Below are 27,644 nucleotides of genomic sequence, written 5' to 3'. Positions count from 1 at the left end.
CGTTCTCTTGAAATGTGAGCTGTGAAGGAGGGGGGTTGTTCTTACGCATGCGCTCATTTCAAAAACCCAGTAACAGTCTTTGGTTTCTCAGTCGACCAAAAGATCCTCTTTAGCACCTTTAAATGTTAACTTTTAAAATCTGTATTTAAAAAAAAAAAAAAAATACTGTTGTTGAACAGTCATGACCTGTTTGTGCATACAAGAACACTTTCTTAAACTGAAATAAGCCACACTCCAAACAAAAAAGATGACGCTCATTTCATCGGGTCCTTATTTCCTTCCAACACGTTTATTACTTGTTTTGTCTTGCAAATCCTATTTCTGTGTCCTTAGCCGTTTTTCATTTATTCACACCAGTCTGAATCCTTCAAAATCAACCTGCTCCAAGTTCAACAAAATCCGGCAATTTCAGAGATCAGCAAACAATTATCAAAGTCACTTACAGGGGCCTGTTTCTAACTTTGACTATTATTCAAAGTCTTGCCATTTTAAAAACAAAAACTCACTACAAAATACTTCATTGATGGCTCTAGTAAACAAAGATACATATGATAACACATCTATTAATACATTTTGAAATATTACCAACTGAAAAAGTTAGTAATTAGTTTTCATTGGTCATTAAATTTTTGCAAATGATTCATTAAGAGCTTCCAAGTAATAGGGACGGTTTCACAAAAAAAACATCACATTTCCTTCCCAATGAGAATATGGTTTTAAATTTGCTAACCTTTCATTCAAATACTGGTCCTAAAGTATATTTATTAAAATGTAATAAAATATGACCTATTTCATTAGATTTGGGAGTGAAAAACGAGCGGGACAGGTTTCATGAGATTCACTCATTAATCAGCACATGGTCTGGTGAGATCACCTCCCAAACTGATACACTTTTTGATGATCAGAAAAGCATAATAAAATGTCCTACAATATCTAGGCAGAGATGGCTTGTGGCTTGAAAAATGTGTAAGAGCAAGAACTGCTGTTCTTGCATCTCAAAAATATGATTTTTTTTACTATTCATAATTTTGTTTACACTAATATTTTTCCTAATGCACAGATTTGAAAACTTGCCCAGTGAAAACTTAAAAATGAAAACAATACAATATCTTAGTGCAAACTGCATTTCTGGATGTTAAAATTTATTTTTTTTTTTTTATGCCAAAATACTTCATGCCCTGAGATGAAAAAAAATTCTAATTTGTACAAACAATAATCAACCTCTTCTACATTATTCATTCAACCAATTATTAAATTGCTAATTGAAATGCCACATGTCTAAATGAAAAATTTCGGTCTGAAATCACACAATAGTTTAAGAGAGTGTCATCAAACACCTCTCTTAATGTCCTGGTCCTGTACATTCAAACGAACTACATTTGTTTGCATTCATATTGATCTCAACACATACAAATATCATCTTAAAAACATTTGATTTCTCAAAATTTCCCTCTACATGTTCCCATCCTCTGTTTGGTCTCTTATTTTGTAACGCTTGTGTCTGGTCATGTGACATTAAGTGCCTTCCTTTTCTTGTGTTGTTTGCATGTCATTCTTGTGTTACCGCAAAAGTACAGTCCAATCTGCCGCTGCGTTGACCGCTGGCTTACGCAGAGTCAAAACCGCACGTGTAGAGTCAAACTCTAACTCTAAAGTTGACTCTGTACCATCTGAAAAGAGACACAAATATTAATTCCTTATGTCGTGCAAAATCAGTGCATCTTAACTGGTCTTACTTCAGGACCCAAATTTACTTAGACAACAGCAACAAAAGTGAATACAAATGTCCTTAAAAATAATCTAAGCAATTTATCATATGAAAACCCACAATAGTAGCAGTAAAACAGTGATACTGACCTTCAGTTTTCAGAGTAACAGAGGATGGCTGACTGCCTCCAATGATCACAATCTTTTCTATCCAGGAGCCAGTGGAAAACTGGGAGTCAGGGGACAGATTTCTGACAAAACAAGCAAAAGACAACAGATGAGTGTGAGATGAGGAACAGCATGGCAATGATGTGTGACTGCACTTTTCTGCCCACAGATAAGATAAATCTTTGCTGTGGAAATACAATGGAAACCTGTAGATCAAAAATTACACTAGAACACTGTTGGAGACATTTACTGTTCTGTGATATGGAAAGTTATAAGTTTATGTAACTTTTAATTCTATTTATACGATTTTTAAATACCAAAAAATGCTGCAAAGGCTGTGACACACCAAGCCGACAGTCGGCCAACATTGGGCCGTCGTTGATAGTCTGTCAGCTTCCTTTTTTGCGGTCGTCACAAGTCAGACCCCGTTGATGGCTATTTTCAAGCATGTTAAACCGGTTTGGTCGGCACCGTTGGTGAGCGAGAGAACTCTGATTGGCTGTTCTGTCATATAACCTGAGCATTTAAATACGTGAATATTTTCATAACGACATGGCCGTCTGGAGTGAAGAAAGTGATCAACATGATTGATATTCAAAATAGGGCTGGGTAAAAAAAAAATACAGATTTTTCGATTTTAATCGATTCTCATTTTTACGAACCAATATCAATTCTTAAGTCCCAAGAATCGATTAGTCTATCCTGTTTTCAGTCGATGAATGAACGGAGCATTTTAGCATGCCTCCCATCCAATAAATCGCAACAAGCTTTGTGCATTGTTCATTTTTATATGAAACAAAGTCTCAGAATTCAAATTCTGTCCAATTTATTAAGAATTCCAAAATTAAATGCTCTTTAATGTGGCGTGACAGATCGCTGTAGCACCTCAGTTCAAAAGAAGCCGCAGCGTGAAGCGCACGTGAACTGATCCTCCTCCGCTTTAATTCCAGTTACAGCGTGAAATAAACATGAATGAACATCTGAAGGTACGCTAAAAGATACAGTACAACTTACCGAAATCCATATCCTCTCATGTAATCGCTCAATCAATCAGTTTCAACTGCTGAAAGAGGTCAATAAAACTGCTTGTGAACAATCACGTAACGTCACATGACATTTAGAGGAAACCTCAGGAAAACCATATTCAGTGACCGTGAACGCGTTAGTCAGCTAGAAAAATAAACTCTATAAATATGCACCATATTATATATTCATTCTAATTTTTAATGTTCTTCAATATATAATGCATGTTTGAATAAATCCGTCAAGTTATGACAGCAACCATTTCAATGTTTATATTTCAGAAAACGAATTGGAGTACAAATATAATTGTGATTGTAATGTTAGTATTATAACTTTATTATTATAAAAGGTTCCTTAAGTGTAATGCAAGTACAAATCAGTTAATTTTAACCTTCAATATTATAGTAATGTAGTACCAACTGACTCTTATGTATAGTTTACAGCATTTGAGATTGAGATAATATTTTATATATATATATATATATATGTGTGTGTGAAGACTTCAGATGCAATAGCCTCTAAGTGCCATTTGAAATTTTCTTCTAAAATGAGCATTTTTAACAAGCTCATATGTTTAGGTTCAGTAATTTCACTTTAATGTTAATTAATAGGTCCTTTTCATTGGCATTAAAGTGAAATAACTGAACATAAACATACAAGCTTGATAAAAATGCTAATTTTAGAAGAAAATTTCAGATGGCACCTAGAGGCTTTTGCATCTGATCTCTTCATATATATATCCTAAATGATCTATATTGAATCGAATTTAATTAAAAACGAATTGTGAAATGTGTCAATACCCAGCCCTAATTCAAAATGGTAAGCAAGCGCTGCTTTGTTTTACGGTTTGTTCATTTGCCGTCCTAGTTTCGGTTTCCAATTTTGAATGACAAATATAGACTATTGATACCTGTTGACGTAGACAGTTCTTCTTCTCACGCAGATGCAAAACATATGTGCTAGCTGGCCGTTGGCTATAGCTTTTTGGGCCAGATGCACAAAACATCCAACAACACAGTCACAGCTAGTTCTTTGATGTCAGTTTGGAGACACAGCCAAAAAAAAAAAAAAAAAAAAAAGGACAGCAAACCAACCTGGAGGACAAGGTGTTGTCAGAGAAAGACAGCTGTCTGTGGACAAACTGCTTTGACTTTTCAAAGTTGAAGGTATGGAAGTCATCGATGTACAGCTCTCCTTCAGCAGAGCCCTGAAGCAGAAGATGGCAGTGAATGTGGAGCGCTTACTATACGCAGATGAAAACAACATCCATGTATGAGGTCTCATTCTCTTTGGATTTCACTGCTTCTTCACATACATACGGGATACGATGAATTACCTGAGAACTGAGAGCAACATAGAGACTGTATGGATCATTCTCCATACAGGAGGAAGATCTCCTAACACGGTCTTTTCTGCAGATAATGGACCCTCCTCGCTGGAAAACTGGGATCTGGAACATGAGACAGAGGAAGTGCAGAAGCAACAGACAGAAAGATAGAATTTAGCTGTCTGATAAAGATTGAAACACAAAGTATAGTTGCAGGAATTAATTATAGAAAACTACCACTGATATAAGTGTATAGGAAAACTGTTTGGAATATAATTTGACCTGTCATGGAAAGATCTAAAATTCATTTGAACCAGTGTGTATTTAGTATCATTCAGATACTATTAGTTTTTATTAATATTTAGGGGTTCAAGGATCAGCATTCTTCCCTAAAAGTAAACGGACTTGAAACTTTGAGGGCCGGTAGTACTCACACCGTCTACAACGCCACCAAGGTTTGGCCTGACGGGGGCGCTACAGCGGTCAAAAGTACGAAATGATGGAATCTCTCGTCGTTCTTGCAAAATTTTCAGGTATTTTGGATTTTTTGAAAAACCTACTTTTGCGAACTAGTCCTAGGTTTTTGACCCCATCAGAACCAAACCAGTGCAGTGAGATTCTCGGGAGTCTGTCAATAATTATCAAAAAAAGTTGAAATTTGGATTCACGGTCTCTAAGTGCCGCCAAAACGTTCGAAGGGGGTGGAGCCACTTTTACTAAAATGGCTGTAACTCGTGAACAGAATGAGATATTGTCACCAAACTCAGCACACCTATGTAAGAGCTCATTATGTGGTCGTGTGAAAAAGGAAACGGCGACTGGCCACTTGGTGGCGCTATAACAGCAAAAAAAAAACATGAAAACGTCTATGACTACTTCACCATTAGTCCGATCAACATGAAAATTGGTATGCAGTCCGAGATGCCATGATTGTCTATGAGGACATTGACGCATCTTAAAAAACATGGCCGCAATCAGCCAATGAAGTTTGAGCAGCTATTAGACAAGGTTAACAGAGGCCAATCGGAACGAAACTCGCTTGGCCAGTTTGGGTCACAACCCTAGAGGCCTGTGAGAAATTCAAAAGAAATCGGCCACCGGGGGGCACCTTCGCATTTTTCACGTGCGTAAAGGATCGTGTATTGCACGATTTTCTGCTCACGACATTTGTACCACATGGTAGAACTCCTCATTCTGAGCAACCTTGCCTCTAGGACCGCCGCTGTCCACTGAATTGTTCGTTAAATATTGGAGATCATTTCAAAAACCAACCTAGGTTTTTGGCTCAACCACGATAAATGTTAAAAAGCTTTAAAACCCATATTTCCAATGGTAAATTGCCTGTATTGGCTGTAAATCGTCTTTTCCTTCTATGATTTAAGTGGTTGCATGTTTGCTAAATAAAACATAATACTATATGCATTGGCTTAAAGGCCTTAAAACGCTTGAACCCTGATATATCGCAGCTATATTTTGAATTAGTTTTTATTTTTATATTTTCCACTTTTACTTTAAAAGTTTTTGTAAATTTCAGTATATCAAGTTGAACTAAATGAAAATAAGAAACACTGCCTTGGCTACTAGCTGAAATAATAATTTTATTTAAAGCAACATTTTTTATGGTTTCAGTTAACTATAATAACCGTGATGATCTGAACCAAATTTGAGTAATATTTAAAAAACGACACAAAAACACTTTGTTTTGGCCCCTAATTTATGCAATCTTTAAAAACAAATTAAAAAGACTCAATAACTGAAAACATCTGGGCTTACTGAGCTCATAGTGACAGGAATGTAGAGGCTCTGATCCCCATCATGCTTCTGGAAAGTGTGAACATCATACCAGACCTACAGGAGCAACCCAGAGGTGGTGTTTGAGACTTTAGAGAGACTAGGAGGAAATAAAAATCCATTCAGGGTGTGCCATTTGGTGTTGAGAAATACATTACCTCGCCTTTCCCAGGCAGATAGGCAGTAACACCACTAGCGCCCTCATCTGTAACGGGGTGCACCAGTAAATCCTTCCCTATGAAGAGAAATGAACCCGTGTTAGCCTTCTCTTCCACAACATTTATTTGGGATAATTATAATTCATGTTTAAAAACTCACCAATCAAGTACTCATCCTCAATTGAGAAAGTGGCGACATTGTCAGGATACTGTACCCATAAAGGTCTAGGAAAAGAATGAGAGAATCAATTAATTAAAATTGTGACTCATCTAAATGCATCTGATTGGACACTGCATTCATAAGCTCAACAGAAACGTGTGTGATGATACACAACGCTGCAAAAAATGCGTCAAAAGAAATCTGATGCAATGTGAGCAGATCTAAATGTAATGCTGCAATCTACACTTTTCATTCATTTTCTGATTTCAATTTAACTGCAAGAGATGTAATATGTTTCGTTTAATTATGCAGGGCATTTTCTGCCACCTTATCTTGAATTTGGGGGGGCATTTTTTCCCCAAGCCAATTGTCAATGGGCTGACTCACCTCATCACAGGCTGTCCGGAGCGGTGTGCGTTGTAGAAAAGCTGGTACCAGTAGGGGAGGAGAGCATATCGCTGGCGTACGGCCTCCCGGATGAGGGCAGTGTTCTCTGGGCCGAACAGCCAGGGTTCCCTGCGGGGCGTGTCTATATGAGCATGTGCACGGAAAAACGGCTGGTAAGCTCCTGCCTGATACCATCGCACCAAAAGCTCCTCGCTGGGATGTTTAAAGAAACCGCCAACATCGGCTGAGGAAGAGAAAGATAAAGGTACAGCATGTGAGACAAAAAGAAAAAAGGGGACCTATAATGCCCCTTTCAAGATGTAATATAAGTCTCTGGTGTCACCAGAATGTGTCTGTGAAGTTTCAGCTCAAAATCCCCCACAGATCATTTATTATAGCTTGTCAAATTTGACCCTATTTGGGTGTGAGCAAAAACATGCCATTTTTGTAGGCGTCCCTTTAAATGCAAATGAGCTGCTGCTCCCGCCCCCTTTCCAGAAGAGGGCGGAGCTTTAACAGCTCAACAACAACAAAGCTGGAGAATCTCACGCAGCCAAAATGAGGAAAGTGTTCAGCCTTACATTGTTCAACCCGGAGTCGACACTGATGGAGAGACTCAGGAAGAACTTACAACTTTTAGGACGTGCCGTCATGTTAATCTTTTGTGCAAATCCAACGTTGCTTAATGCATTTTTTTTTTTTTTTCAAAACTTGAATGTGGGTAAAGTTTCATAGAAAAAGCAAACCAAAACCGGTGATCAAAACATTTCTGGAGTAGATCGAGTCCTCTCTTCCTCCACATTTCTCTCGCTAACGTTAGGCAATTTTGATTTATATGCAGTTGAATGTTTGATGATCGCATTAGCTTACATGTGCGTAAGCAATGCTTCTATCGCTTGTTTCTGCTTCTTCTTTGCTTGTTTTTGGATCCAGAGACTGTATACTCTTTCAGAAGATGAGTACTGGCGCCCCCTAGTGTATAACAGTGAAAACATGGACTGCCAGAAAATTCTGTCAATGGCATATAAGCATCGTCATAAATGACGGAAAGTTCCGTCAGTGGCGAGGAAAGAGTTCATGAACGAGAGATATTAACAACTTTTGGCAGCCGTTAACTAAATATGTGTGCAGTTTTTGTTTATCCAACTGTACATCACTTCTCATTTGCATCAATGTGTATTCAAAAGGTCAGCACCTCTCATCACTAGAGAAACTGCTCACCTCCACAGAAAGAGATGCCCACTAAGCCCAGACTCAAGCACATGGGGATGGAGATCTTCAGATGACCCCATTCAGCTGCATTATCTCCAGTCCACACCGCACCTGACCCACAGACAGAGGAAGTCATCACCAAACGCTCAGTTACAAACACGCAAGCCTTGTGTCGTGAAGTTGTCTCTAACCATAACGCTGGGATCCTGCAAAAAATGCTCGGGTCAGAACGAAAGGTCTCTCCACTCCTCCTGAACGCTGAATCAGACCATCTGCAGTCGCCTTTTGCTGGTAATGCAGATGTATTGTTAAGAGAGAGAGAAAAAAACAATTTTCAACAACCACTTCTGTCATTTTTGGCTCTTCATTTTTTTTTTACTCTAATCACACATGCTTTTCAGTATTATATATTCGTTTAATACAGGGAATGTCTCCATTTCAATGCTTTGTTCATATGATTCCGTAGGAGTCCAATTATTTATATATATATATATATTTCTTATTATATAAGTGTTCGAGTCCACCTTAGTCAAGTCTGAGTAAAGTCTGAGTCCAAAAGGGGCAGAGTCCGAGTCCAACTAAATATTACTTTATGACATTAAGTCAATATCTTAGCTTGTTTTAACCAAGCAGCAACCTTGCAGTCTCTCTCCTGAATCCAAAATGGAAGTGACTTAAACTGAAATTCATCAACTGGCCACTAGAGACAGACTCCAAATGGGAGTAAATCCCATAATCCTCACAGACACTACATTGTCTTATACAGTCTATGGTTTTAACCTTGTTTTTTGATTTCATATTTTATTAATAGTATCCTTCGAAGCAAACCACCATGTGACAGAAGGTTTGGCTGACTTGTGACATGTATTGTAACTAGGGTTGCAAAGGGGCGGAAAGTTTCTGGTAAATTTCCGGAAACTTTCCACGGGAACTTAACCTGGGGAATTTTGGAAATATTCCATTTTGGAAACTTAACAGGAATTTATGGGAATTAATTGGAAATTTTGGGAAATTTATACAGATTTATAATATTTATATAAAATGCATCATATAAAACAAATATAAACATTTTGTTTGGTCATAACATGAAATAACAGTTATTTATTTTTCGCATTCAATTAATTCTAATTTAGTAAATATGTAAATTAGATACATTTTTATTGCAGCAATTGTTATGTGTTATTTGTTTCAGTGTCACATGATCCTTCAGAAATCAGTCTAATTTTGCTAATTTGATACTTATTTGTTATTATCATTGTTGGAAACAGTTGTGTTAGCATGTTAGAATGATATCTGAAGGATCATGTGACACTGAAGACTGGAGAAATTATGCTGAAAATTCAGCTTTGATCACAGGAGTAAATTATATTTTTATGTATATCAATTATTACACCATTATTTTAAATTGTAGTTATGTTTCACAATATTACAGTTTTTTTTCTGTATTTTTGATCAAATGTGCATGTTATGGACTGGGGGAAGCACAGTGCATGCAGGGGGTGTGGCCTCAATAGCCCTGCAGTAAGTAGTGTGCCGTGTGAATGTCAGGGTAAAAATTCAACTAAAATTGCATTACATATGGTTGTTTTAAACAAAATTATGTTGCAAGATGTTTTTTTCAACTACATTTAAGTACCCTGTTATAGGCTAACCTGCAATTTTGCAAATTCCCTGTTTATTCCCATTAATTCCCGTTAATTCCCATATATTCCCGTTAATTCCCATGGAAAGTTTCCAGCTTTGAAAATTCCCAGAATTTTGCAACCCTAATTTTAACATATTTCTAAGTGAAAAAGTTTTTTGAATGTGGAAAACTATATGGAGGGACTTCTCTCCAAGAAACATCAGGTCAGAGCAACCTCTTACACTGATAGTAACAAAATCATTTAAAACTAAATCAGGTCAAAACGAAGTTTGTTTGGCGTTCATTTCAGGAATTCAAAACAGCTTGCCAAAGCAAACTTTCTGGAAACTTTCTAGTCTTTATGTGCCTGTAGAAAAACTAAAGAAAAAACACTATGCCAAAAAAACCTGGTCTCTCACCACATAGAGGCCATAAAGGTTGTGAACCTCTCTGTGCTCCCAGACACCATGTAGAGCATCTTTGTGCATGGTCACCTCAGGCCCATTAAACACAGACGGCTCGTTCATGTCATTCCAGATGTACTGATTCTCCATGGATCCCTTTTTAAAACAATAACATCAATCTTAACATTTTAATTGTAAGCGAGAATCTAATAAACAGTCAAGGGTATCAGCTGTTCAGAAACCGCTTGCCTCATACTGGTCATAGGCGAACATGCTGGCCCACCAGGCTCTCATCTCAGGGTTAGTGAAGTCAGGATAGCCAGAATTCCCTTCAGCAGAGAAAACAGCACGTTTTAGCTCTCTGAAGAGTATGCAACATTGATTTTAACAGACAGCTGGATAAGTGGCTACACACCTGGCCAGCACCAGCCTTCATAGTCTCCTCCATCTTTGTTCTTGACATAAAAGTTTTTCGAGCGAATCTCATTGTGAATCCTGTAGCCACTGTCCACCCTAATGTGAGGATCTACGATGGCCACCAGCTGAGGAGACAAAATGTCACATTATTTTGTAATCAAAGCCTTTAACAGTAAATTGAAATGATTCAACAGGGCAACAATTGAAATGTGACTGCCAGTAGGTGGCGGTAAATGTCTTAATGAGCAAGTCATTGAGTCATTTATTCATTCGATTTGTTCAAACAGCCGATTCATTGTTCACCTGATTGATTCGTTCAAAACGGAGAAGCACAACAGTTGCTCTGGCTTTGTAGGTAATATTTTTGTTGGCAAAATTGAGCAAAAACAGACAATTTTGTGTCTAAAATATAATACAATAATAACTTTTTATTTATTGAACTGCTGTATAAAACCAATATCACATTTGCACTCATGTTATTCGGGACAAAATCAGCACTCGTGATATTGTGCCCTACTCGTGTGATGGTGCTTTTATTTTTAGGTATATCACATAATTTATGTCACACCTTGCGTCTTTTGTCCATCAAGCCCTGCAGCATGTCTTTAGGTTGGGGGAACTTGCTGGGGTCCCAGGTGAAGTAGCGCTTTCCATCTGCATGCTCAATGTCCAGCCAAATGAAGTCATATGGGATGTCGTGCTCATCAAAGCCCTGATCAACAGCCTTTACATCCTCCTGATCATTATAGTTCCAGCGGCACTGATGGTATCCCAGCGCTGAGAGAGGAGGAAATGACTGAGTGCCTAAAAAAAGAGAAATGTTGCGTTCAGGAGGAGGAAACACTTTCAAGATACATTATAAACAAATAATAAAGGACATGCACATTCAAAATATGCATACAATTTTTGTAATCCTGTGAAATTTAAATCTAAATAATGTTTCAAATATTTTTTCAACTAAAAACATTGTTTCTGATTAATAATTTCTCATTAATGAGTGAACGAGCAAACATTTTATTACTACATTTACCCCCCTTTTTTGTTAATTTTCAAAGAATTTCTAGAATTTTTTTTGATTAAATTATACATGTCGACAGCACAATGCAAGACAAATACATATATATCATGAGAAATCTCTTTTAAAATAAATATGTAATTATATATAATCTGAAAATTACAGATTTTCACCTAAATGGATGGTAAATAAGCTCAAAAACAGTCCAGATTTATGAAACCTACATTTTTTAACAAAACATCATCAATAATACTCTTAATGAATATATTTTGTTTGGAAACATTCCACTTTCAGATGAGAAGCAGATTCATCAATAGGCAGGCATATTCATGTTAATCAAAGAAATTCAGTTTCAAATGTGTTTGTGAGATATGGGAAAGAGGCAAAATATATTTTTCAGAAGACAAATCTAACTCAAACTAAAGATGTCAATAAAACAGCTTGTAGGCCATACAATGTCACTTAACGTTAAAAAAGTCATTCAATTTCCATAAAGTCCGATAGCTAGAAAAAAAATAACTCTAAAGAACAGCATTTTGCCAAATATATGCACTGCATTACATATTCATTATATTTTTACTTAACCTGTTAGTGATGTCTTCATTATTTAATGTATTTTTGGATAAATTTGTCAGTTATTACAGTTTATTGTCATTTAAATGTTTACACTGCGTTCCAAATTATTATGCAATTGACATATCAGTAAGATTTCTGTACAATAAACATTCAGATTTTAGTTTTTCTAAGAAAATGTTTGTTTGTTTATTTATCCAAGTCTTTTTAGATAACTGGTATCAATCTCAGACAAAATAATTTGCCAGGTCAATGGAAACCCTACTTAGAGGTTGTTCCACATTATTAAGCAAGTCACAGTTCTCATGCAATATGGGGAGGAAGAAAGATCTTTCTGAAGATGAAAAGCATGAAATGGTCCAATGTTGTGCAAAAGGCATGAAAACAACTAATATTGTGTGAAACTGAATGGAGATTATCGAATTATCATAAGATTTGTGAGTGATTTAGAGCACAGCAGAACTCGGTCAGATAAAGGCTTATTAATGAAAGTTCCTGTCAAAAAAATGTATTGTATTAAAAGGGCAGCTATAAAAAAGCCAGTGTTGAGCAGCAAACAGGTATTTGAAGCTGCTGGTGTCTCTGGAGTCTCAAGAAGCTCTCCATGCTGGCTGGCAGTTGTGCATAAAGATGCATTTTAGACACCACTAACCAAACCTAACAAAGAGAAACATTTACAGTGGGTGTAGAAATACATTTTCAAGCAGTTTTATTGCTGTGTTTTTTTTTTGCTGCATGGGATAGTGCATAGTGCGTTATATTTCAGAAGGCACTATCCTCCTTTTTATACCATAACTGAAAATGACCAGTTATGAACTCACATATCTTGCAAAAGTCATTTTAATACCCTCCATCTCACTTCCCAGTATTCCAGCCCAAATCATCACCCACCAGCTCCTTGCTGATGTCGCAGTCTTGTTGGAACGTGGTGGCCATTCATCAACCATCCAGAAATCCATCCATTTAGACCATCCATTGTAGTACGGCATTAGTCAGTGAATAAAACTATTTAAAAATGAGTCTTCATGTATTTCTAAACCCACTGTAAATGTTTCTCTTTGTGAGGTTTGGTTTGGAGTGGCTGAAATGCATCTTTATGCACAACTGCCAGCCTGCATGGAGAGCTTCTTGAGACTCCAGAGACACCAGCAGCTTCAAATACCTGTTTGCTGCTCAACACTGGCTTTTTTTATAGTTGCCCTTTTAATACAATTCATATTTTGACAGGAACTTCCCTCAATAAGCCTTTATCTGACCGAGTTCTGCTGTGCTCTAAATCACTCACAAATCTTATGATAATTCGATAATCTCCATTCAGTTTCACACAATATTAGTTGTTTTCATGCCTTTTGCACAACATTGCACCATTTCATGCTTTTCATCTTCAGAAAGATCTTTCTTCATCCCCATATTGCATGAGAACTGTGACTTGCTTAATAATGTGGAACGACCTCTAAGTAGGGTTTCCAGAGATCTGGCAAATTATTTTGTCTGAGATTGATACCAGTTATCTAAAAAGACATGGATAAATAAACGAACAAACATTTTCTTAGAAAAACTAAAATCTGAATGTTTATTGTACAGAAATCTTACTGATTTGTCTCTTGCATAATAATTTGGAACGCAGTGTATATCTCACCAACAAACTGGAGTAGAAACAATTCGGTTATTAAAAAGTTGATATAAAAACTGCCTTATGTGCAATTTAAATGTTTGTACAACCCTATTTGAGTGCTGATTAATAAATAAGTTTGATTGATTGTTAATTTATTCATTTATTTATTTTTGGTTTCAGTGTTTCGGCCAAGTGCATCCTGAATTTTCACATTGGCGCATCTCTGTTTTTTAGTCTCCTAAGTGAACAAGAAAAAGCATGAACGATATTTGAGAGCTAAAGGCAGTGGGCAAAATTATGCAGAAATTTCTTCAAAATGTCATACGGTTTTGAAAAATATTAGGGTGAGCAAACGATGACAAAGTGAAGTTGAAAATAGCATGAAATATACCTTAAAGAAATCATATTATTTTCAAGTTTGGCACTGAATCTGTATGCAGTGACGTGTGGTGTTACTTCCTTTTCCCGTGCTTTTGAGTACCTGTAAGTGATGCGTACTGAGTGAAGACATCCGTAGGTTTTGGTCCCAGCATGATAAAGACATCAATAATACCACTCTCAGATATCCAGCGTACATCCGTCTGTGGAGCTTCACTAGAAACTTTTACGAAGTCCAGCATTTTTCCAAACATCGTCTGAAATATGGACACACATTTAAGGGAACTGTGCCAAAACATTTGAACTACAAAACGCACTGATACAGAAAATCTGCTATTAATATCAACTCTACCAAACTAATGTTAACATCAGACAATACTGCAGTGCTCTTCGATATATTGTTTCCCTAATTTGAACATATTTATTTGAACATAGTGAACCAAAACCATCAGACATCTTAGCAGTTTTCTCACGCTCACCTTTCCCGCAGTATTTGAGCTGATGTCCACCCATGTCTCTGCAGCATTGAGCCAGAAGATGCCCATGGTGCGGTCAGTACTATGAGATATGAGGACGGGAACTGCCCCATAAAGGGCCATTGGGTTGTGTAGCTCATACTGAAAAACATCCAGGTTGTACAGCCGATATGGGTCTGAGCCACTAAGAAAAAAAACACCACAACAATGAGTCAAAGAAACACTATTGTTACTGGTTTAGTCCTAAAAACAAATAAATGATAAGCAGCTGTCGCATAACATTTTAAACGGTTCTTCATTTAACAATGTTCAATATTCAGGCTAGTTTTTTTATCTTGTTCCTAACTGAAGTATTATTATGGTCGGTCAGAATATGTTGTGTTTTGTATGCTGGTTTGCTGTGGCATATTTCTTGAAGGAGGTTAGTCTGAGCAAAGTTCAAGAAGATGGATTGGTTTTTAGGGGTGTTAATCACTGTGGTATCTTACGCTACACGGCTAACCCAAAAGCCGTGACAACCCAAAACTGGACCAATCAGCTGTGAGTAAAGTGACATTTATCAAGTTATGTACCCTGTATCTCTTGCTTCAAAATAAATCAGTTCACGATGCATTAATAAAAATACACGTGTTAAAACTTTTAATTCACTTCAGAATAAAAATTTCCTGATGATTTACTCACCCCCATGTCATCCAAGATGTTTATGTCTTTCTTTCTTCAGTCAAAAAGAAATTAAGGTTTTTAAGGAAAACATTCCAGGATTTTTCTCCATATAGTGGACTTCAACAGTTACCAACGGATTAAAGGTCAAAATGTCAGTTTCAGTGCAGCTTCAAAGAGCTCTACATGATCCCAGATGAGGAATAAGAGCCTTATCTAGAGAAACCATTGGCCATTTTCTAAAAAACAAAATAAACAAGACCCTTATTCCTCATTTGGGATTGTGTAGAGACCTTTGAAGCTGCACTGAAACTGTGATTTGGTTCTGTCAAAGTCCACTATATGGAGAAAAATCCTGGAATGTTTTTCTCAAAAACCTTACATTTTTAATTTTAATTTTTAAAAATCTTAAACTTTTCGACTGAAGAAAGAAAGACATGAACATCTTGGATGACATGGGGGTGAGTAAATTATCAACAAATTATAATTCTGAAGTGAACTAATCCTTTAAAGCTTTTAAAATTGCTTTTAAGCTCTTTGAGAATCTTTATAAATCATTAATAAATTCAGTTGATTCACTTGCATTAATAATACAGTCAGATATTTTCTTTCAGCTGCCTTCTCAAACTGTCTTGGCATCAGAAGTGATTCTTTCTGCCCTGGAAATGAGTTAAAATTCATGCGCTGCATCTGTAATCGAACACTTGCCTACTATATAGTATGCGAAAAACAGTACGCCAAAAGAGTAGGCGAAAAGTCCCCGGATGACCTACTACTTCTGCATTCGATGGGCATTTTATTATCCCATGAGGCCACAGGAGGGGATTTATAAATGGAAGTGAAGCGACGCAACTGACACACAACATGACGGAGGTAGTATGTAATGAATGAATTTCATTCACACTATATAAAGCATACTTTTTTTAATCAGTCGTGAAGTAAATTCAAATGTAATAAGAGAGATCAGTAGCCACATTCAAATCCAGACTCAAAACATATCTTGCATTTACTGATTGTGCACTGTGCCATGTCCGAACTGCTTGCACTTTATTTTATACATATTATCTTTTTATTCTTTTAATTCTTTTTCTTGTTTTTATTTAATTTTTAATGCATTTTATCAATCTTTTATGTATCATCTTTTTATTTCTGACTTTTAATGCATTTTAAACCTTGCTGTCTGGTTGAAAGAGCTGGGAGAATTAGGAAGTAAGCATTTGTTATCCCGGGATGGAGCTCTGACAGAGTTAGTCCAGGAAGATTTGTCTGTAAGGGTACTGTTTAAACACACAGCTACCTGACAAATATTTTTACAGTTATCCCTCCGCATGAGGAACAATAACTCTTCCAATCCAGATAGTGGTATTCTCTGTTTTTACTGTTATTTTTATTTCTTATGCATTCCATTTTTATTATTATGTATTTGGTTCTTCTTTATGTAAAACACTTTGAATTACCATTGTGTATGAAATGTGCTATACAAATAAAATTGCCTTGCCTACTCAGACAGTACGCAATTTCGTAATCAGCGTCAATCCCATTATTTTCAGCAGTGAATTGTACAGACTCTCTAATGGAAAGTAAATCAAGCTGACCTGGGGTGCGTTTCCCGAAGCGAACTATGGTCGCAAGTTCGGTCGTTACCAATAGAGTTCAATGGGACTTACGACCATGGTTCACCAACGATGCTTTCGGGAAACTCACCCCAGGTAATAAAAGTTTGTTCAACTAGCCTAGTGGTGTCCAAATCCGGTTTCTTTACAAGCTTAACCCTTGTGCATTCAAAAAAAAAAAGTTACACATAGGTGCAAAATGGACAAAAATGACCATGTCCAAAAACTGTCATAAAAATATGATTTATTAATATTTTTTCCACTTTCACTGATGTCAATTTTTTAACCAGCATCTGTTCTATCCATAGATACCAAACATTCATTCATTCATTTTAAGAACTGTAACCCTTTAAATGCTGGTTTGTTTACATAATGCCATAGGTGGTTTTTTTATGAAAAAATTAAAAATAGTAGTTTATTTTCATAAACTAAATGCTAAGCAGAATTTTTTTTCTTTGCTTATTAGATTCTTGGGTGCGTCAATGAAGAACAACAACATTAATTTTGAGGCATTTATATTTTTTATGTAGTGTCAGATTTTTAAAAAAACTAACACTTAGGTCCATAATGGACAAAAATGTCCATGCCAAAAAACTGTCATAGAAATATTATATATTAATATTTTTTTCCACTTTCACTGACTGTTTTTTTTTTTAATCAGCATCTCTTCTATTCATAATTACCAAACATTCATTCATTTTCAGAATTTTAACGTTTTATTAATCGGTTTCTTTACATCCTCGGCTTCTAATGCACCTGTGTGCTCACTGTCAGTGGGCAACACTAGCTTCAGAGCTTCCTCTGCTGACTAACGTCTCTTCATCTTGCAAACAATGAAATGATCAACCCCTCAAGCACCACATATTTATAGGTTTGGCTGTGAGAACACCTGTGTGAACTCAAACTTTGTATAAAATCTACCAGACTAAAAAATCATCATTTTCTTGTGGTGAAAACTAAAACAATGTGTTTAGGGGCTTCTCAAATTCAAGCGTACCTTTTATCTCCGTACAAAAACAATAACAAGTGAAAAAGTGCAATCAAGGGTTAAGATGCGTGTTTGGGTGAAAAAGAAAAACCTCAAAGCTCATTAACCTTCTTTGACCTTTTTCATAGTTTTCACATGGCCCTATGACCCTGCCAAGGGTGTGACTCATACATGGAGTGGGATTTTTGATTGCCAGTAAAATATAATTTCTTTCAAACTAATTACACACATTAAATTTTCAGTAAACACATGCAAACTACACTCTGCCATCCTTACCAACATACCCACACAATTATAGCTGCATTATTTTTCCAATTGACTCTATAATATGCATAAGCAGAAAACACAAATAAAGCGAGTATTTCTTTTATATGCCAAATTTGAAAATATGGCACAATCTAGTAAAAAAGGGTAAAAATGTAAAATTTGAAGCCTTGCCGATAGAATGAATGCCTATTTGCAAATATTGTATCATTTTATAATCAAATGGCCCTGGGTTAAAAAATTGCCGTTTTAATGGGTTTCCATGTGGGGTAACACTTTATAATAACTACACACTATGAAGCATTAGTTAAGCATTAGTTAATAGTTATTTCATCACTTATAAAGCATTAATAGACATTAGTAAGTAGTTTATAAATACAGCTATAATTGCTTTATTCTTGATTTATAAGCATATCTATAATGTGTTTAATAATTGTATTTTCATACTTTATTAATAATCAATTTATCATTTCTAAATTAAGTATTACATTATTTACAAACCAGTTATTTAGGAGTTGTCAGTAGTTCATTTAGTAAGTGTAAGTAAATGATTAATAAACTATTTAAACATTCATTTATACATCTTATTATTTAGACACATAGTAATAGTTACTTAGTGTGTTAGTAAATGTTTTATTAACACATATTCCTACTGCAATTCATGATTAATTCAGGTAGTTATAAAACATTTAGAAGCAGTCAGTTAACTATTTTTGTGAGCTCATCTAAAGTGAGGACTATTTATGCTTTGTAAAGCTTTTATAAATGAGATTTAAAGGTTCAGTGATCTTCTGCACTGCTGTTCTCTAATGTTTTAAAGTTAGTACCGAGGTAGTTTTGACACTAGGAATATGTTAATAAAGCATTTACTAACACACTGAGTTACTAATACTATATGTCTAAATAATAAGATGTATAAATGTACATTTAAATATTTTATTAATCATTTACTTACACTTCCTAAATGATCTTATGAACCACTGACAACTCCTAAATTACTGGTTTGTGAATAATGTAATACATAATTTAGAAATGATAAATTGATCATTAATAAAGTATGAAAATACAATTATTAAACTCATTATAGATATGCTTATAAATCAAGAACAAAGCATTTATAGCTGTATTTATAAATGGCTTACTAATGTCTATTAATGTTTTATAAATGATGAATTAACTATTTACTAATGCTTAACTAATGCTTCATAGCGTGAGTTATTCTAAAGTGTTACCCAATGTGGACATTTTTGTCCTTAAGTGTTTGTCCTGAGTGTGAGTATTTTTTGTACGGAAGGTAAAACTGATTTTTTTGAAGGAAATTAGGGTAAAATATTAAAATTCCAATAAAAATAAACACCTGAGCCAAAATTCATGTAGTTGGCATTAACAAAGGCACACTTATAACAAAAAACAAAACTGAAATGGACAAAAATGTCCATAAGGTTGCACAAGGGTTAACCAGCATAACTTCTTTTATCAGTCAGCCTCACCAGCTAGATCTGGCAGTTGAACAGCATGGCTATGCACAAACCAGTAATAATCACCCTGGACCAGCAACAAAATTCAACCTATGTTGGAGTTCACATGAAAAGTGCTGCATGTGTGTCCTGCATACAAGTACTCACTCTGTGTTTTTGAGTTTGAGCGTGTCTGCGTGTTCAGGAATCCCATAGACGTGTTCCACACCAGGAAGAGAAAAATCTAAACTAATAGATGATGGACCTGAAATCAAATGGAGATTTAAAAAGATTGCTAAACTAACAAACTTGACTGTTTATCTAACCAATATTCTACGGATCATCTTATAGAATAAAATGGGAAAGATTTAACCAATGTACCATTGGGCTTTGAATCACTATGAGATTTAAATGTTTCCTCCCACATGCCCGGTTTATCCTCTTCTTCTTTGATCTGTTCATCCTAAATTAATAAAAGAAATAAATAAAGGGGAAAAAAAGGCAACAGGTAAATTAAAACACATTATAATATAATGAGTCTCCTTAATGAAGATCTCAACGCTCAAAAATTAACACACTTTACACTATCTAGGTCTAGTAAATCTGTCCAGTTATTGAAAACACACACACCTCGTCAGATTGCTTCTCCGCATTCTCCTGTCCTGTCACTTCCTCCGACTCACTTTTACTGAAAAGTAAACAGTTTCTCTTAATACAAATACTTGTTAGTACAACTAAACAAGCGTAAATCTTAAAGGAGGGTGAACTTGAATAGGTTAATGAATAAGAGATGCATCAATACGATCATTGATAATCAATACCAGTACTTGATATCACTTTGCAATTCAACTTCTTTAAGTATATGGTGATTATATGGTGATTCTACAACAAAACAAGCATTTGTTGATTTTTGTTTTACAATTTTGTTTGACTGGCCATAGATATTAAATGTGTGTTAAGCAGAGCATGTGTCATCCGGCTTAAAAGTACAACCTGACTCTTCAAATAACACAACAACACTGTTTAACAATGGTTGTAATAAACTATCTGAGCAATGGTGGGCAGAGTTAGTAGCCCCCTTCACACATTCAGTCTGTAAATTACTGGTATACCTACCGTTAAGAGATCATGTGTGAACATGTCCTTTTCAAAAATAACCGTTTTAGCAATTTACCAGTATGAAAAGTTGTAACGTTACCAGTGAACTGCCGGTATGATGCTGTGTGTGAACAAAGAATGAAGATTACCAGTATGAGCACGTATGAAGTCAGAAAGCACTAACATAAGAAGCCTGCTTTGGGCCAATCATGAAGTTCTTATGGAGATGACACAATTACTCTGCACTGTTTACAGTAAGATCTGCTGCTTTTTAATAGTTTTTCTACATAAATATGTGCTAGATGAACATCTTTGACTGTTGCACCATGTCTCGCAGCTTTTTCAGCGTGTCGCGCTCGAGACCCAGCCTCCTTTTTCAGTCATCAGCACTATCATACATCTCGGAAAAGTATTCTCTGTGATCATTTTTTAACTTCTAATTTACAGACGTAAGAGGATGATGTAAAATTAAACTGAGAGTGAAACTAAAGCGTTTCTCCTCATGTGAGCGAATGAAGACACAATGGAGCAGCTGTGATTAACATCACAGAATTTTGCTGATGTGTGACTGGGATCTTATCTGTAAAAAGCCAGAAAGCTTTTTTTGTATAACAGCTTATCCGTGCATTTACCGGTAGTCATTCTGGTAATTTTACATCAATGTACTGGGATTACTGTGTGAAAGGGGCTAGGGTTGGCTAATTTGTACAGTGTAAAAAGACACTGCCCAGCCAAAATAAAGTCACTGTTTGGATTTAAACACGCAAATGCTTAAGAGTTTATGATTGGATCATTAATGCAATGATTATTATGTTTCTAGCATGTTATATCTTTGGCAACAGTTCTTTCAACCCTTATTGATGGAGTGTGTAGCTTTTCATTTCTTAAGCAACCATGTAGGAAGGACTTTACAGAGTGCTTGACCAAACATTGATGCACTTCTTGATGGAAATAAATGTTGTGATGTTATTTCCATCAAGGGGTGCATCATTTTTTGGTCAAGATCTTGTATTGACAATGCAAGAGCACTCTGTAAAGTCTCCTCCAGCACATCCCAAAGACTTTAAATGAAATTAAGGTCCAGACTCAGAGGTGCCGATTCATGTGTGAAAATGATTCTTCACGCTCCTTGAATTTTGACATTGTCATCCTGGAATATAGCCATGATGTGTCGTCCTACATGGTTGTTTAAGAAATGAAAAGCTACAAACTATCAGTTAGGGTTAGAAGAACTGTTCTCAAACATTTAAAGGTGCCCTAGAATCAAAAATTGAATTTACCTTGGTATAGTTGAATAACAAGAGTTCAGTACATGGAAAAGACATACATTGAGTTTCAAACTCCATTGCTTCCTCCTTCTTGTGTAAATATCATTTGTTTAAAAGACCTCCGAAGAACAGGAGAATCTCAACATAACAGACTGTTACGTAACAGTCGGGATCATTAATATGTACGCCCCCAATATTTGCATATGCCAGCTCATGTTCAAGGCATTAGACAAGGGCAGCCAGTATTAACATCTTTAAATGGGCCGCAGCCTGAATCGGTACATAGTTAATGATGCCCCAAAATAGGCAGTTAAAAAAATTAATAAAAAAAAATCTGTGGGGTATTTTGAGCTGAAACTTCACAGACACATTCAGGGGACACCTTAGACTTATATTACATCTGGTAAAACTGGTAAAAAACTGGTTCTAGGGCACCTTTAACATGCTAGAAACATAATAATCACTGCAATAATGATCCGATTTTGGCTGTGAAAAACAGTATAGTGCACCTTTTAATCTCAATAAAGAAATAAGAAAATTAGTAACTAATTTCTTCAAAAAAAATGAATGTTCATAAATGTTCATTCATGATCCACCAACAACTGACAGGTGTGACAAAAAGTACATTCTGAACCCAGCGGTTTATGATGTAGTTGAAAAATCTATAAAACGAATGGCCATAATACCAAAAATCAATGGAATCAATGATGACTGGTGCACTAAATATAACATACTTTTTTAGTTACCACAATTACTATTTCAATCTAGAACACACATCTATATTAATACTAAATCAAAAGCAAATAGTGTACTATTAGATTAAAGTGTGCAAGCATGAATCATTTGGAGCACTACAGATATTTACACTACTGTTGATTACAAAAAAAAAAAACAAAAAAAAACATGGATTAAAGTAAAAGAAACTATGAATCTATAAATCTAAGATTTCTTTGCAGTCAAGAACTGGACAAATGGATGTTACCTAGAGAAAATGTTCTTGAGCGAGTCCCACATGCTACCAACTGTGCTACTTATTTTATGAGAGATACTGCTGAGCGTGACAGAAGAGAGGAAAGTTGAGAAAAAGAGGGGAAGGAAAATAGAATGTGATGAGAATTTCAGTAAAAACATTTACAAACGTATTTCTGAATGAAATGTCCGACACATTTAAATGATCCGATACAAATCCCAGAACCCAATTTTCAATGTGTCATTTTAACCTGACGTCAACTTTGCTGTGAAAATATTCCCAAAGTAATATAAGATCACCATCATAAAACACCACATTACAAAACCAACCCAAATGGTGACCATACGGACTGCAGCAGTAAGATTTAAATATATTCCATTCAAAATAATGACTTTTGTTAATAATCTTTCAACACAAACCTACCATGGATCCAAGGTTGTTGTTATAAATTTCTGCATTTCAAAATGTTCCCATCCACATTTACTGTATTTTTATAAATATACTTCATCAATGGTGCCTTCTATTTAACAATTTCACACTGTATTGTCATTGCTGTTTAATTCACATCAATAGTTGTAATTCCATGATTCATCACAAAACGTGATTTGGCTCAATACTTTTATTGAAGATTTTTTGCAAATTCCTATGATGAAAATGAATGGGAAATCCAGAAGTAAGGTCAGTGAAAAAGTAGACGATCATTGTTGTGCTCTACTTAGATCAAAGCAGTCCTGCTTTAACAGAGTTAGTGCGGAGAGAGAAGGCCAGAAATGAAAAGCGACAGCCAGAATCCAAGTAGAGAGAGTGTGAAGAAGTTGTGAGATATTAACCCTCAGATCTTAAACAGTGAAACAGCAAACACAGAAGAAGCTATACAAATATTTTTTCATTGTATGCCAGCAGCAACAAACCCCTGAGATAGTTCACCCAAAAATCATTTACTCACTCTCATGTTGTTCAAGACCCAAATGGATTCCTTTCTTCCTTCCTCAGAACACAAATTATTATTTAGAAAAACTGTGTCAGACACTTTTATTGTATAGATTAAAAACAAAAAGATAGATATTTTTCAAAAAAATCTTCTGTGAAAGAAAGAAAGCCATATGGATCTGGATGGACATGAGGGTGAGTAAACGACAGAAATTTCCCTATCCGTTAAGATAAGAAAATCCTCGTAACTAAAGGCTGGAAAACACTACATGACTTTTAAAATATGAACAGATTTGGAACGCGTGTCGGAAACCAAACGCCCATTACCATATCTGAATACAATATCTGAACAGTGATGCGAACAGTAACGATGGTGTTGGTTTTGCGAGTCTCATCCTTTGAAAGAGCATCTTTGGCCCAGTTTACACCTGGTATTAAGATGCGTTTTGGTCAACTGGATCACAAGTGGACGACACTAAATACAAGTGTAAACAGGGTGTAAAACGTTTCGATCTTATCCACTTTCAGCCACTTCGAATGGATTGCTTTCGTAGTGTAAACACTCATGTGGTCGAATGTGTTCGAACAGCCACAAAAGATTGTCTACTATCTTCCTCCTCCTGACCTAATGGATAATTATGGGAAATGCACAAGCCAGACGGGATTTAAACTTTGTTGGATGAAGACCCAAGTTTGGTTTGAAGATGAAAAACGTACCAAGCACAATGTTCTCTCACCATTCCTGGGGCCGTATTCACAAAACATTTTATCTTACCACTAAGAGTTCTCCTAAATAGCAGTAAAAGTTCTTAGCTAAGAGTTTTCTCTTAAAACCTATTCACAAAGCTGCTGAGACAAACTTTTACTAAGGAATAGACTGAAGTCTTAAGCTAAGAGTAAGGGCGGGGTCGACCTCGTTGCTATGGAGTAAACACACAGTGATTGGCTGATGGGGGAGGAGTCAGCGATTTAATCATAGAAATATTGTAGAATGAGGTGTCATGTTTTCAAATTAAAATAAAGGTTTTAAAATACAGATGTTGCATTATTCAAATAAATATTTTTTAATAAAAATGTTGCCATAGTCAAAATAAAATGTTGCTATATTGTTGCCATAAAGGTTTTAAAATGTAGGCTAAGTGTCACTAATTTAACTAGTATATACAGTTAATTGTCCACCTCTTGGATATCTTCATCTCAAGGGAATGCAGAATTCAAGCGACAAATTATATTATATTATTATTTATACTCTATTCAATCATTTGTAAGTGTGAACTCATGAAAACCACTGCCACAGATAATCAGACAATATTTATTTATTTGTTAAAGTTTTTTTTTTTTTTTTTTTTTTTGGCATCTCATCGTAGATTCAAATCTATAAATCAAAATGCATTGCATTTATGAAGAAAAGGTTCAGCATCCAAGGCTCTATCGCTATTGCCTCAATGGTGTACAGTGTCTTTGGCTGGATTAGGACTGTTTGTGATTTGGTCTTAGTGATTTAGGAGCCCTCTTGACTACTCCTAACATTTCACAGACTTAGGAGCTAGTTTTAGCGCTAAAATGCTTTGTGAAATACTCTTAGAGCAAAAATTTAGGACTCCTAAAATTAGGACTGACACGCCCATTATTTTTAAGAGTTTCTCCTAAATCGGCAAGTTAGGAGCTACTTTTAGCCTTAAGATGTTTTGTGAATACGGCCCCTGATTTCTAATACACATTCACCGAGGTCTTGCGGCTGTCAGAGCAGAAACTAAGTCTGATGCTCTCCGTGTTTTTTTCCGTCATCTCCATGTGCGTTCATACGTAAATTGCATGAGCTTATTTCGTCTATTAGATCGAAAGATCTGAAAAAGCCCATATATTTACCTGCCCATAGACCCTCCCCTTGAAGAAATCAGGACAGAAGTGGTTGAAAGTGGACAAAAGAGACAGATTAAAACACCAGGTGTAAACGGGAATGTGTCTCCCTCATCTACTTGTGATATGATCGACCAAAACGCAGCCAGTGAAGACCATAGTCTGGCATTACGCAAATGTGTTACAAACCTATGCAGGTTCGTGCAGGAAGAAAGACCGGAATTACTGACGACTTGTTTCAGGCAGTTCAGAATCGCTTCTTTCTTTTAGGAGATAATTTAATTTATCTGCACTTTCCAGACTTTTTACAATCACAAACAGCTGTATTACACACTGTATTAAAGGTAATATCCGAAAAAGCATAATAGGGGCACTTTAATATCCTCTGACTGGATGAAAAAACTTCCATGCCCATCATACACTGTGATTTTCTCTTTTCTGTGAAATCCGACTGTCCAAAATCTGAAGACTGGCTGTGACCTTTGGCATTGAGCGTTGATTTGTCCGGACTGAAAATTGGGGCAAAAATCTTGGCATCTGTATTCCAGCCTTAAGTGGTAATTAAGAAAACTGTTGCAACCAGGCCCTGATACACCTCAGGAAAAAAATGTTTATAATTTTACAGCTTTTTACAATAGGTATTAATGGATGATACATTAAGCTCATTCTCCCCATATTCTCATTAAAAACCACCATTACTGTACACCTGTCTGTCAAGATGGCTTGTTTTAAAAATCTCACGATATAAAAAGTCTTAATTTTCTTTGTCTAAATAACATCTTTAGGGTGAAATATGAGCAATACATTTACTGACAGTTTTTCTAAGATTACCCTTATACTAATTTGTTGTATTTATATTTAATTAATGTAAAAACTGTGTTACTGCTGTGCCATATTGTTCTGTTAAGGTTAAATGCCCGTTGACACCAAGGATGACAACTATAGCTATAAACATGGCTCAACAATAAGGACTGTCTTGGGGAGTTTTCATTTAAACAGTTGGGAGACAATCGGATGCATGTCAGTTTATTAAATCCGTGTCTTTTGTCTTAAAGTGACAACAGCCTAATAAACCTGCTGCTGTCTGTGCCAATGTTAAACAGCAAAAGAAAAATACAGAATCACTTATTGCTCTTGGCTGAATAACTTCTGTAGCTATAATAAATTAATACAGAGAAGACTGTACGGTGTTATTTTACATTTGATTGCTTCAATTTCTGTAGTACTTCTTACATAAGTACTACTGTTAGAAAAACATCCGTGTCTGTTTGTTTTCGTTTATTCTGTATTTATTACTGACTGTTCACTTGCCTTTAATAATGTTTGAACTTTATATTAGTCAGGCTAGTAGTTTTTCTGTGGTATCGAAATTGGAATCAAGAATTGTGAAAGTTCACTGGTATCTAAAATATTAGTGTTGTAACACTGGTTAAAAATATCGTCCACACCATCTGATGAACGATAAAATCATTGACAGCCAATCAGAATCTGTCAGACTTTAAACAGCAAAGAGGCATTGGACAATATTTCAGTGCATGCTTATAATTAACAGCACTGGTGTGGACGCTAATGTAGTTATCATGATAGTTATCGTTCTTGGTGTGAACAGGCATTGAAGTGAAGACTGTGCACCTATGAGAGTAAGGCCTACTCAATACGAAGGGAGGAAAGAAAGTGAAAAATTATACAATTAATCAGAAATACAGCCCAAGAAACAGTGTAAAATATTTTTAGTATGAAGTATTATTAGTTCAGCATTATCTGTAATAAACTTCCTGAATGAAACGCCCTTTCTGACCAATGTGTTGTGGTACTCACGTGTCCTTGCGTGCTCGGAGGTGCTCGAAGGCCAGCAGGCCACGGGAGTTGAGTGACATGAGCACTTGAGGACCCTCAACGATGTCCAGCCGAAACGGCTGAGCACTTACGATGAGCCGCTGCTCTTTCCCACCCAGAGACAACACCAGACTGTTCTCATCCTGAGACACCACTGACAGCCTGAAGACAGACACAAGACATTCAGCTGTTAATTCAAGACTAGAACAACATGGCGTTATGATGATAATGGCGACAAGGTGGAAAACTGACCCAAAGAAGCAAA

At 35.9% G+C, this 27,644-nt stretch overlaps 1 protein-coding gene across 2 annotated transcripts in view; it reads right to left on the bottom strand.

The window, feature by feature from the left end:
- Positions 1–267: 267 nt before the first annotated feature.
- Positions 268–27,644, bottom strand: part of ganaba (glucosidase II alpha subunit a) — a 35,279-nt gene continuing 7,902 nt past the window's right edge. Inside the window, exons 5-25 of one of the 2 annotated variants that reach the window (XM_048189788.1) lie at positions 27,362–27,541; positions 22,766–22,831; positions 20,048–20,105; positions 19,799–19,880; positions 19,586–19,682; positions 14,439–14,619; positions 14,063–14,216; positions 10,947–11,182; positions 10,377–10,503; positions 10,211–10,290; positions 9,977–10,117; positions 8,125–8,221; positions 7,943–8,044; positions 6,722–6,965; positions 6,335–6,399; positions 6,175–6,251; positions 5,999–6,073; positions 4,235–4,348; positions 3,993–4,105; positions 1,858–1,958; positions 268–1,670 (exon numbers count right to left, since the gene is read on the bottom strand). In XM_048189788.1, the coding sequence (XP_048045745.1) occupies positions 1,561–1,670; positions 1,858–1,958; positions 3,993–4,105; positions 4,235–4,348; positions 5,999–6,073; positions 6,175–6,251; positions 6,335–6,399; positions 6,722–6,965; positions 7,943–8,044; positions 8,125–8,221; positions 9,977–10,117; positions 10,211–10,290; positions 10,377–10,503; positions 10,947–11,182; positions 14,063–14,216; positions 14,439–14,619; positions 19,586–19,682; positions 19,799–19,880; positions 20,048–20,105; positions 22,766–22,831; positions 27,362–27,541 (2,500 nt within the window). In that variant the 3' untranslated portion in view covers positions 268–1,560. The remainder of the gene's footprint in view (positions 1,671–1,857; positions 1,959–3,992; positions 4,106–4,234; positions 4,349–5,998; positions 6,074–6,174; positions 6,252–6,334; positions 6,400–6,721; positions 6,966–7,942; positions 8,045–8,124; positions 8,222–9,976; positions 10,118–10,210; positions 10,291–10,376; positions 10,504–10,946; positions 11,183–14,062; positions 14,217–14,438; positions 14,620–19,585; positions 19,683–19,798; positions 19,881–20,047; positions 20,106–22,765; positions 22,832–27,361; positions 27,542–27,644) is intronic. The other variant, XM_048189789.1, reaches the window with a different exon arrangement.

The sequence above is a fragment of the Megalobrama amblycephala genome, linkage group LG4 (genome assembly GCF_018812025.1).
Source record: "Megalobrama amblycephala isolate DHTTF-2021 linkage group LG4, ASM1881202v1, whole genome shotgun sequence".
Lineage (NCBI taxonomy): Eukaryota > Metazoa > Chordata > Actinopteri > Cypriniformes > Xenocyprididae > Megalobrama > Megalobrama amblycephala.
Note: the sequence above shows the minus strand (reverse complement) of the source record. Positions and strands in the feature narration are given on the sequence as shown.